The following is a 13,052-nucleotide window of genomic DNA, read 5'->3' on the forward strand; positions in this document are numbered from 1 at the left end:
TTACCAATTCAAAATTTGTAGGAGCAAGCGTTGTCAGTTTAAAAACCTAATTCAAAATTTCTAAACAATTCAAGCACCTAGTGGATTTAATAGGACCTAGAATCATTTATCGTTTGTCTTGTACTATTTTTCTGCAGAATCTTTGAAAAAAAATAGCTCACTTGATACTGCTGCAGAAGTGCATGACAGTGCCAAAAAAATTAAAACAAGTTTAAAATTATTTCACTTCAATTTGATATGATGTTATTCATTTTAGAATGACAGCATAGAAGAGTCAACATTGTCTCCTATTGTTGTAATAAACAACAATCATAAAAAAAGGTTCAGGACCAAACAATGGTATTAAAATCCCTTACATTTTCAACGCTCACAGAATCAAAAGCATTATGTACCGATCCTTGGGTGTGATGGGCTGATTCAATGATAAAATAAAACAGAGGGACTGGTTATTACGCAGAGGAAAGTCAAAACTATTACCATTAGAAGCATGAATAAATGTTAATGAGATGTACGTAATAAAAGAGAAAGAAGAAGAAAGGAGGAAAAAGAAGAGGGACAGACCGTACTGAAGCACATTAAGGCTAAACCTGCCTATAACACAAACCCAAAAACTAAAAAACAAGGTGAAGAGATAGATAGATAGGCATGAAAAGAAAAAACACTAAGCCTAAACCACTGTGTGATTGATTAATCAGCTTGGAACCACATGTTACGTGGGACCAAACATATCAAAAATCGATCATTTGCATGAATCGTAAGGCAGTTAACGCTTCACAACCAGATCGTACAACACACCCTAATCACGCCCTCACAAGAGTTGGTGCTATCATATAATACACATATCATATCATTTCATAAATCTTATCACACATTATAATAATGCACTAACCCAAATAATAGTAAACAAAAATATAGCCAAATTTTCCACACACAAAAAAAAAAGAGCTTTGTTTGCATAATCTCCTACGAACATCCACTAGAACTCAGAAATCACAAATGATATTACATAAGCAAATAGATTAGAAGCTAAACAATAACGATAGTGATAATGATAATAATGATATCAATAATAATACACATTCTGCCATTGTATTTGTATTGCTAATTGCAAATTCAACATTCCCAGCAGCCAAATCATAGGCATATATGACGCACTACAATCACCATGATGAAGATTATAATCAAGACCATACTAAAACAAAATAAAACTTTAATATTTTGGTTAATATAAACTTATATAAAGTATTTGTAATTGTTATTATTATTTTTTTAATCTACAAAATTTCAACCTCTATACAAAGGAGACCGTTCCTGGACCACTTTAGAAACCTTCGATTGCCGGAAAGCCTTCATCGGGCTTGGAAAGAACCACCCTCTCCCCTTCGTCCGCGGTCTTAATTCTCTGTCGCCGGAAACCGCAGTAACCGCCACTGACTTCGACCGCACCATCACCGGATTTACGCTCCCTTCACCGTCACGTTCCTCCGCCAAAATCTTCTTTGCCTCCCACTCCTGCTCCGGCGCGCCGCCTCTCGTGCTCTTCTGCGACTTGAACATTGACCAGAAGGACCTCGCCGACCTGCTTCCGTTCAACGCCGGCGAGTCCCTCGCGCTGTCGAGATCCAAACCCCGGTCGCCGCCGCCGGAGAACCGGGACCGCGACCGGAGAAACGGAATCGCCATGGAGCGCGAGCGCCGGAGTCCTGGCTCCTGGTCGATGAGGTTGTGGACGCGCCCGACGCCGCCGACGCTGCCGGCGCCGCCAGGCAATCGAGAGAAGGAGGAGGAGGAAGACGAAGACGAGGAGGAGCTAGTGGCATAGCAGGAACAAGGGCGCACGTTAGCACAATCAGGGCACAGAGTTGCGAGACGGTCGCGAAGACAGATTGGGCAAATTCCGCTTCTTCTTCGCTTGGATGGATGCTTCGGACACTTCCAAACTTCTTCTTCGTCCAGGTACAACGCCATTTTCTTTCTCTTGAAGTTTTTTTTTCTCTCTCTCTCTAGTTTTCCGCTTAATTTTCTTGTTCTATGTTTCTCTGGTGAATTTTCTTTCTATCTCTGTTTTTTTTCTCTCTCGCTTTCATTGAGGGTGAGGGGATTTAAAAGGAGTGCAGTTAACCATGGTTAGCGTTTCGAGGGGCGCGCTTTAACCAGGGTCAGTGACTGTTGGGGGAACCAAACGCCCCGTTTTGGGTAACGGTTCGGGTTTGTCGAATCGAGTTAGTGGGTTAGCGGCGTTTTTATGATTCGGTCCTTACTTGGGGATATGATTAACGGGAAAGCCATTGGCATTGATGAGTAACTTTTTTACGAAAAAAAAAGAAAAAAAAAATGGTTTGTGGTGTGTGCGTTTCAAAAACTGAAAAGGTGAATGTGATTGCTGAGAGTGGATGTGTGTTGACACCTTCTAAGTCGTAAAAAGTAATGCAGCGTTGCAGACACAACGAATGCATTTTCACATCTGAGATGGGACTACAAAGCAACCCAACAACTCAGGACTGGTCCCACCCCCAACAAGATTATTACTTAATAATGCACACTTACATTTTCACATTTTTCTTCTGTCAAATATTTTTAACTCATTTTAATACACTTACTATCTATAAATTACATAGATGAACTAGTATTTTACACTCCGCGTTTACTTTCTCAAATATAAAAAAAATCTATTTTAAATTGTATCTTATATTACCAAAATATATATTTGTTTATAATTGAACAAATTGGAAAGTAAACGAAAATTAGTTTAGATGCCTTTTTCATGAAAATTAATAATTAAACCAAAGTTGCGAGGTTCTTTACACGTGTATACACTGTTTTGATGAAAGTTGTCCTTTTGTTAATTCACAAGTGATGATGATTTGGATTATTTAAAATTTGATTGTTATGAATGCAACAAATAAGTGTCGAGGAAAGTTTGACTTAGTGCTGGTCTTCTTCCTCACTGATTTGAATCAATTTTTTTAAGAAGAACAGCTCTGAATTAAAAACAGAATTTGGTGTGTTAGATGAAAATTATTTAAAGCACAAGTTGTTTATTGTAGAATAAGAGCATTTAAAAGCATACGGAGTCCTCTAAGGTCAAAAAGATAACACGAAAATTCTGATGAGTGAAACCATCCCTATGAAATTCAATATAGTACGTCTCATCGCCAAAATGGTCAAAGCCATTGAATAACCGTGTCTCTTAATTGCTCGGTTTGAGCGTGTCAACGTGCACGTGCACGTGCAAAGACAAGAAGAAACGGAGCCACGAAAGAGCAACATTTCTCGCAACAATTTTATTACTTTTGCGTTGTGTCTGTCACCAATAATTATGATTACATTGGTAAGAGAAGGAAAATTTTCAAAGGCGTAGTTGAAATATTTGGAAATTGAAACGTAATACTAGAAATAAGTGGTGTACGTGTACCTATAAATATTTATAGGTGGAGATATATGAAAAGAATTATGGTGCCCCCACATGGTGATGGATGGACATTAATTGGGAAGATGGAAGCTTTTTTGTTGTTGCTATTTTTCGACAAGGATTTTGTTTAATGTTTTGTTGGGTGGTCTTTTCAGAGGGACGGTTAGGGTAAAGGGTTTAATAGTTTACATTTGCCTGCTTTTAATAGATATTGTTACTTGGGCGTTGTGAGCATGTCCCACCCAAAGTACACCTTCTCCTGGTACTTCTGTAGGACTCCTCTGTTTAACGCTTCTACAAAACCTAAATTAACAAGGGTTAAACTTTATCTAACCACAAACCAAAACTATGTATGTATGCCTTTAGTCCCATGCACAGGTCACTCTCTACCCTACTGATGCAAAAAACACACTGACACCTCTCCACCCCTCCAAACCAATACGGGATTCTGTCGGCACGTGTTCAAAATACTTCAAATTTCAAACCCCAAATTACACTTTTATTTTCACTTATACATCACTCTCACACCACTTCAAATTATCTTTGCACATCAACAATATCTCTCTCTTTATTTTTACATCACTATTATTCATTGAGCCTGACTTTCTTGGAAGAAACCGTTTGCTTTCGTATTTTAAATAAAAGATTAAATATGTTTTTAAATTTTAAATTTTGTTTTTATTCTTGAATGTAATTTGATCCTTGAATTTCAAAAATAATATATAATCCTTATAGTATGAAGAGTTAAAGTTCTTTTACATATCAACCGACCTTTTTAGACTGAAATTTAAGATATATTTATACTGTTTGTTACGTTATAACTTAAATTCAGTTTAAAATATTATTTAACATGTAATAAAATATTATTAGATTAAAAAGACTATATTTATTTATTTTAAAAATTTGGAAATAAATATATATTAAAATTTGAAGCATGAACAAATTCTAATCTAATATATAATTTTAAAAACCACAAATATATTTAACCTATAAATAAAAAAAATTATAACTTCAAATATATGTAAAATTAAAATTATATAACTCAGAATTATAATAATATGATTATTGAAAGATAAAAAGTACTAGATTTTTAATCGATGTAAAACATTGCAGGCAATGTCATATACTGTACGCACACTTGCTACTGATTTTTTTTTTTCTAGGGTCAAAGCATTCACACGGAACCAGGATGGGCTTAGGTCACTTGGACCTGAACGTTGGTACTTGGGCTTTAGCCCGAAAGTTGGACGCTAGAATTCTTGAACAAGTGTTGATTAAAATTAGTTCCCTAAATTTGACTGTTGAGTTTTTCAAAACAAATAAAATAATTTCTAAATCTTATAATCAACCATTCATTTTCAAAGGTTTGACATTGATGAAATGGTCCGAGTAACGACATTTTTCTCTTTTTTTGGTTTAGTGGCATCCGATTGAACCATCATATCATTGAATAATTCTAAAGCTCTTAAGAATTTTATACATAGCAGTCAAAATTTCATTAAAAAGAAGTATATATATATGATTGCATTTATAAATATTATTATATAATATAGTGTTATGTTATTTTATGAATAATCGTGAGCAAAACCAAAAATTAATCTAATTAAATTTATTTTTCGTCTTTTATAGTTTCTGATATTAAATCTAATTAATCTAATGTTATTATATAATATAGTGTTATGATATTTTATGAATAATCAGATCCGTAAACACATAAGAGTCACTAGTTGTGCGATTTATCACTAATTTTTTTCTTAAAATCTGAACAGTTCAATAATCTCTAAGTACACGGTGCATGGTTTAGGAATTTATTTCTTAAAATTTATTAGCCACTGCGAAACTGGGTTTGGATATGTTAAAAACAAGAGGAAAAATAACTTTTTTCTTTTTTAAAGTAATTAATAGTATTTAATTTTTACATTTTTTTTATAAAATTTTAAACGCATATTTAGTTTTTCAGTTTTTTCAAAACAATATTTTTGGTCGTTGTGATTAGATAGTATATTTATGTTAGATAAAAATAATAATTGGTTTTAGAAAACTGACAAATGTGTCATGAAAATGTATACAATGATTAAAGATACATATAAAACATTATGGGACAAAAAAGTGGATTTAAGAAAGAAAAAAATCTGTACCCTGAAATGGGAAACTGTCCTAAGCAATTTAGTTTCATATTTTACTTCACCATCTAATTGCTCACTATAATTAAATTGCAAGATGAACATCTGAAACTCTTCAGCGTATGGACTTAGGTACTTTACATGTCATCCATTTTATTTTTTTTTCATCTCTTCTCAGGTATGAAAATAGTTGGAATGGGTTTCAGAAGAACCTTATACGTTAAACTATTAACTATTTAAGTTTTGTTTTGCCTTGTGTTTAAACTCTTCATTTATAATTAATTATTTTTCTCAGAATTATAATTAGGTCTAAATTGAGAATTTATATTTTTTATCTGATGTAAATTTGTTAATTGTATCAATTATATAAAGTTTATTTAGTTATAATAAAACCAGTAACCAATGGTGTTTTTTGGATTCAATGTGATTATCTCTTGAAAAAATATTATATTTTTTCAAATAACTCTGTTAGTGATGCTGTACAAGGTTTAAGGAGTATGTTATGTGGTTTTATGGTCACACTTAAGGGTAGGTAAGCTAAATTAACATAATATCATCCAAGTCAAATTTTGGGAAGAAAACATGATTAACATCCAAGTTCCGTATTGTTAATGAGATATTTTTTTGTAGTGAGAATTGCCTCATGGCCAATGACGAATTTTAATCAAAAAGTTTGAACCGGCCAAAATACTATACTCAAATTTTATATATTTAATCATTATTACTAATATAACAAAAATATATATAATTTAGTATTGAATTTTTTGATGTTTTTCCTTAAAAAAATTATAGTTTTATAGTTGTATTTGATATGATATTTATTTTAAATAAGTTTTTTTAATTTCATCTCTTTCCTCGAATATTCTCATATTTGAGAACATTTTATTATCATAAGTTCTAAAGAATTAATATGAAACATTCCGCCTATAATTTAAAAGAATTTATATGAAACTTTCCACTTATAAGTCTTTGAATCTTAAGAAATTATTCTCTAATTCAACAATTGAATTCTTAGTATCATTCTTGAAAAAATGTAAAGTAAATTTGTATTGTGTTTATCTTCAAAGATATATTCCCTTTTATCACTTTAAAAAAATAAATCTGTTATTTTATTTTTCATCAATATACATATTTAAAAATTAAGACTAAAAAATAATTTATCAAAATCTACTCAAAAATTAAGAGACATAATTACTAAAAAAATGATAATTTATGATACTTATATGAAAAAACATATAGTACATAACTTTTTTTATATTCATAAAAAAAAATATACAAAAAACTCATAAGATGAACAAAAAAAAAACTAAATATCAAACTAATATTTTCCTATCAAAAGAAAGGAGGGAGTTACATTTTTTTTATCTTAGAAGAGAAAGAATGAGAACTAAGAGCGAGAGAATAAATTTATATCGAACTTTCTATTTCTTTTTTTAAACAAAAAACAAAAAGAAGAGATACAAGACTAATAAATGAATACAATACGTGAAAAACTTAAAATGAGACAGAACAAAAAAAAAATCTCAATAAATTTTATTGTAATATTTCACTACTTTGAAGGTTTAAACTTTATTTACTTTAACTTATAAACAATGTTTCTTGTTTTATGATTGTTATATATTTATAAACAAATACCAAAATTTTAGAATTTTTGTTTTTTATATCATAATGTTTTAGGAATTGTGCATTACAAAAGTGTAATAAATAAAATTAAAGGAATTTGAAACATCAATAAATAATGAATTGTGTTGGAGAGGTAAAATACACTAAGAAGAGTTTTCACTACTGTCACAATACAAAGAATTTAAAATCGCTAACCACTACCAGAACTATGTGTAAATAAAATACCAAGAGTTTCATAACTGTCGGCAAATAACAGGGGTTCCAAAATTGCCAGTAAATAACATGGGTTCCAAAACCACCGAGAAATAATAGCAGTTCCAGAATTGTCAGTAAATATTGCTTTATCAGGGAGTTAGTCAAAATCTCTGGTAATTTGTTAACACAATGGTTTTTTCAAGAAAAAAAAAAAGGAAGCAAATTGCAGGTAACTCTCTTAGCAGGGTTTAAAACCTCCGATAATACCAAAAAGTAACCTGCGATAAAAATTATTTATCTTGTAGTGACGTATGATTGTAGCATAGCATATTACATGAATAAAAATATTTTATATTAATTTTGAATTTTATAGAAAGAAAATGATACAAAGATTATTTTGATATTATTTTCGAATTCTAATATATTTTAATTAAATATTTATTGAAAATGCAATGCACATTTTTACTTTTTTCTTTAAAAAAATTGTTTTATAATGTGTGAAAAAAATAAATGTTTTTATTTTACACTATTTTTGGGTCAGCAAGAATAAATAATTTTATTATCATTCAAAATTTTAATATCAAAATTGGTATGTAAAACATAAATGGTAACAAATTGTGTTGCTAATGTCTTTCTGAATAAATGAGAAAGAAAAGTGTAACTATTGATCATACTAATGTGAGTATATAGCTATATATGTTACTAAATAATAACAACTATGCAGCTAGAATAAGAAACATATAATTGGTCTAAAAAAATCTAATAATAAAGTGAAATGTACAATTTATTTAAAATTGAAGCTCTTACAAAAGGAATTAAAATTAGATTGAAAAATCCCTCTAAATCAAACTTTAAGATGCTTCCAAGAAATTACTAAAATTGACTCTTAAACGATCAGTGGTCAACACTGATCTTATTTATTTCGATATCAAAATACTAATATTATATTTCACATAATAAAAATAAAAAAAAAAAAGAGAAAAAGAGGATGTTATATTTATCACCACTAACTTAGTTGATAGAAAGAGAAAATTTTAGGGTCTTAGATTGCACCAGCTACACATCTTGGACATTATACTAGGAATAGTCACCGTACAACATTTTCCACATTCAGAAGTTGTTAATGTCTCCTTAATCAGCCAAAAATTTGATGTTATGAAAACGAAAAGCCAAATGTTGTTTTGGTTTGAAGATGGCTTAAAATGTCCTTGATTTTGCACATAAACTTTTGTAAACAATAAATTTGTTATTCCTTGGTGGGATTTAGTTTGATCACGTGCAATATCTACTTAGTAATAATAATGAAAGGATGAAACTTCTCCTATTGTTGTCATATGGTGACAAAAAATAAGGAAAATATTCTCTCTAGACGCAAAATATTGAATGAGATACTGACCATTCATTGCTTTTAATATTTCTTAAATTTAAAAAGTAGAAGAAAAATATATATCAGGACATTTATTAGACACTTTTTATTTTTACCGATAGGAATACCACTGAAGGTTTTAATAGTTTCTTCTTGAGATTAGGCTTGAGTATAGTAAAAATAATACAGTATGTAACAGTTTTTTTTTTTATTAATTATTTACACTTGAGACTGAGGGTTATAATTTTTCAGAAATTATTCGGATCTCTTGAATATTTTGTAAGTGAATATAAACTATTATTGACATCATATTTGAGTTATTGTTTTAAAATAACTAAATCAAAATAATAGTTAATATAATTAATAAATCAAGAGTTAGAAGACAATCAGGATTGTAGAACCAGATTTAGATTATCAGAGAATAAACTATTATAAATAGGGTTTGAGCATAAGTAAAGATAGAGTTGTCAAAACGGATAATTCGACCCGATTCGACTCGACCCATTATGGATTAATGATTTAGTAAATCAACCTAACCCGGCTTACTTTTTATCGAACCAAAAAGATTCGAATCCGGTTCGGTCCATCACGAGTTCACTTAATTAAAAGAAAATATAATTTTTTTTCAGTCAAAACTAAATTGTAATTCTAATTAAAATCTAAATAAACTTTAATACAATCCAAATATAAACCAAAATAAAAAATATAAGTTATTTATGTGTTGGCTAAAAAAAAACAACCTAACATAACTCAAATGTAAAGTCCAACTTAATAAAAAACACTTGTGTGACCCTTTTATCTGTGGGTTGATGAACCAACGGGTTCAATCCAGACGAGTCGGGTTCTAAATGAACCAGGTAAAAAATCAACCTATATTAAAATTTGTAAAAAAATTTCTATCCAATCCACCCTGAACCCATGGTGAGCCGGGTTAACTCGCAAGTTACAACCTATTTTAACAACTCTAAGTAAACACAAGATTCACATACTTAATATTCTAGTTTGAAAATTTCCTAAAACTCTTAAGTACAACATTTTGATGTCAATGGAAGCGTCCATTTTAACGTCTTTTTAAACTCATGATAAACAAAATAGTAACCGAAATAATAATAAGTTATTATTGAAATATGATTGAGATATTATTATTATTATCATAATTTATTTTATTATTGATTAGGAGATATATTCTTAACTTATTTATTGACATAATGATGATTATGATTTTATTTATATCATAAACGATGTTTGTAATATGTATTTATATTTATACGGTTGACTTTATGAATAATGGGAATGAGTTTTCTTGTTCGAAAAACTTATTAGTTATAGAAAAAACTTGTGATTTATTTTTTTCTATTGATGTCTTTGTCGTCAATTAGAATTATTATAATATTGGGTGGATACATGTTTAATAAGTTTGTGGTGAAATAAATCAACTCGATGCGAATTACCTCTCAACAAGGTTAGCAAACTAATATTTTTAAATTTAAATTAAAATATGATGATGTCTATTCCACAATTAATATAAAATTAATGTGAAAGTGGACTCAATTCACTAAATTCTATTTTTATTGCAATCAGGAATTTATACATTTCTTTTTTAACAAATATATTTTTTGTATTTTTTGTGTATGAAGAAGGAATAACGCGTGATGAAAAAGAAAAAAAAAAGGAGAAGATGCAAGTGAAGATGAAAATGTAACTTGGACAACTGGTAATGTATATTGCAAGAATGTAAATTTGTTAGAAACTAAATTACTAACGGTAAGAGACACTCTGATAAAGAAAATATGCACATGACTAAACAAATACATCATTATATGTGTTTCAAATCATATGATTTTCTCTTCCAATATACAACAACCCGTTAGATCGATCAAATGCAGCAAAAGATCTCTGAACCTTATGAACATCAATGTCTTAAAGATAATATAAAAAAGAAAAGAAGAACACATAAGATAAAACTCTAATGTTTATTATTCTTTGTCGTTGTGTCTTTTCCCATGCACCTAGGTGGTATTTATAGGTAGAAAAGGAAGACAAAGAAATAAATTGTAATAAAAATATAGCCGTTAGCCATACAAAACATTAACCTATAAATTAAAGGTCTATAAAAACATAAGTAACAATAAGTTTTTTTATTTTAATTATTTATTTTTTAAATTATATTAAAATATTTCTAACACTGATTTAGTCCTTTTAATCAAGATTTGTTATGTTTATTTGATGTTTTAAATGCGTCTCATGATAGTTTTTTAGCTAAAATTGAAGCAAAAATGTGTTAAACGGTGTAAATATATCAAATACTATCATGAAATGTGTTTGAAGCGTTAAATAAAGTTAACAAAATTGGGTTAAAAGGAATAAATCCATGCAGTTCTAAAGTTGGAGGAATAAATTGTGCCAACGTTTTGAATATGGACTAATTCCAATTTTGACTAAAAATTGAGGGATCAAAAACATATTTAACCCTTTAAATTATACATAGACAAATAATAGAATTGGTTCAACATGTCAAATGATACATAGTAAAATGAATTCTATAAACTAAACTTTGTTGGTATTAGGAATGTATTTGAAAATTAAATTGTAAATATTATACAAAACATTTTCACATATTAAAATAGATATACGGTAAACATAAAACTCTTATCCAAGCTAATTTAATATAAAAATTTAAATTTAATTATCAAACTTAACATTAAACAAATATTCTCGGTCAATTGAAAATCCTTCTAGATCTAAGAATAATCTGATTGAAGAATTCAACAAGTCTAACGACTAATATTTAAATATCATACTGGTTGTGTATAAAATAAATAAATAAAATCTTCAAAGTAACTTTGATTCAACGGTTTAACATCGTTAAAGGAAAAACACATCAAGTTCAATATTAGACCATTCTCTACTTTAAGTTTCCATCTCCAAAATGTTAGAATGAAATAACATAACAAGACAAAAAGAAAATGTAAATATAAACCCTAGAGTTTCATGTCAAACAAAAATATAATTATGATAACCATCACTGTTAACTTCTTATAAAACTCCTTGATAGAGAAATTTATAATTCTCACAAATAAAAAGGATAAAAGAATAATATGTCGTCTATCTTGTTCTTAAAAACCAACTTTATAGAATCTAACCTAGCGGTTCTGAAGGATTGGTGTATCACATGCTTAAACTAATCTCATTAATATCAAGTCAAATGACACACCATATCCCACAAGCACCACTAGGATAGTTGCTTATATGATATTAGGAAGTGAAATTAATCATAAGCAATTCCTATAAAGTTGATTTATAATGTAAAAGTTTCTTTCACTTATATACCAAAAACTAACATTATTTATAAGCAATGTGGGACTTCCAAATACAATATATAAATTAGATGAAAACTTGATCTTATAATACGTGAAAGATGGAGTTAAAATAAAAAATGGTTATGTTTGGCGATGGCCCCGGATACTACATATTGATTGATTCGGGCTTGTGGTGCAGAAGGGCAACATGTATACGCCTTTTGATGAAGCTATTTGGTAGATCGGGGCATTTTCGTGTCTACACCTATTTCTAACCTATCTTCATCTTATTAAGCAATTGCTTCATCTTTATTATTCGCAATCTCTCATTTTCTTTCACATTGCTATCACAGCCAAGTCCAAGGAGGTAAGACTCGAGGATCAGTTGATTCAAGATATAGAGAAAGGAGCATCCAAGGATCACAATGAGACTTCAACAGAATCTTCATCTTCAAGAAGTGGTTCAAGCGAGCTCGTGTCACTTTCTGGTTTTGCCTTTCTAGTTTTGTGTATACTTAATACACATCACACATTTTATAGCCTTCAACGAGTTGGAAATTCATCATGATAAAGATGATGTATGAGTATGAAAGTTTGTGTTTTCCATTGCAGTTTAACAATAACCAATTTCCTTATCAGATTGCAAGACTAGTGTAAGCAAATCTACCTCTGCTAGCACCAGTAGCAACAAGAGTATGTCAAAAGCTGGAAGGAAGAAGCGATACGTTGCTTCTGCATCAAATACTTGAGATCTTTAGGTGCTCCTGCAGTGAGTGAGTGCTTCTCTCCTTGGCCATGCAAGGAATCTTTCGAGGATTCAAGGACACTTTAACTCCTTTATATGTTATTGCTAGGTTCAAATGGTCCAGTATAATAGAAACAAAGTAAAAGCATCAAAAGTTCAAAATGCATATAGTTAAGCATGCAAGTCAAATTTAAAAGGATAGACACTTTTGTATAAAATGTTAACTGGTTTCAAATGTATGAACAAGGAAAAATAGAAGGAACTCCAATTAATGGTAGATATTTGCTCT

General features: G+C 29.8%; 1 protein-coding gene across 1 annotated transcript; it reads right to left on the minus strand.

Annotated features, from left to right (window-relative positions):
* Nucleotides 1-1,040: 1,040 nt before the first annotated feature.
* Nucleotides 1,041-2,098, minus strand: LOC114169480. Its single transcript, XM_028054646.1, has one exon. It carries the CDS (start codon nucleotides 1,966-1,968, stop codon nucleotides 1,285-1,287), a length of 684 nt encoding a protein of 227 aa, XP_027910447.1. The 5' UTR covers nucleotides 1,969-2,098; the 3' UTR covers nucleotides 1,041-1,284.
* Between the last annotated feature and the right edge of the window lie 10,954 nt (nucleotides 2,099-13,052).

The sequence above is a fragment of the Vigna unguiculata genome, chromosome 2 (genome assembly GCF_004118075.2).
Source record: "Vigna unguiculata cultivar IT97K-499-35 chromosome 2, ASM411807v1, whole genome shotgun sequence".
In the NCBI taxonomy this organism is placed as follows: Eukaryota; Viridiplantae; Streptophyta; class Magnoliopsida; order Fabales; family Fabaceae; genus Vigna; species Vigna unguiculata.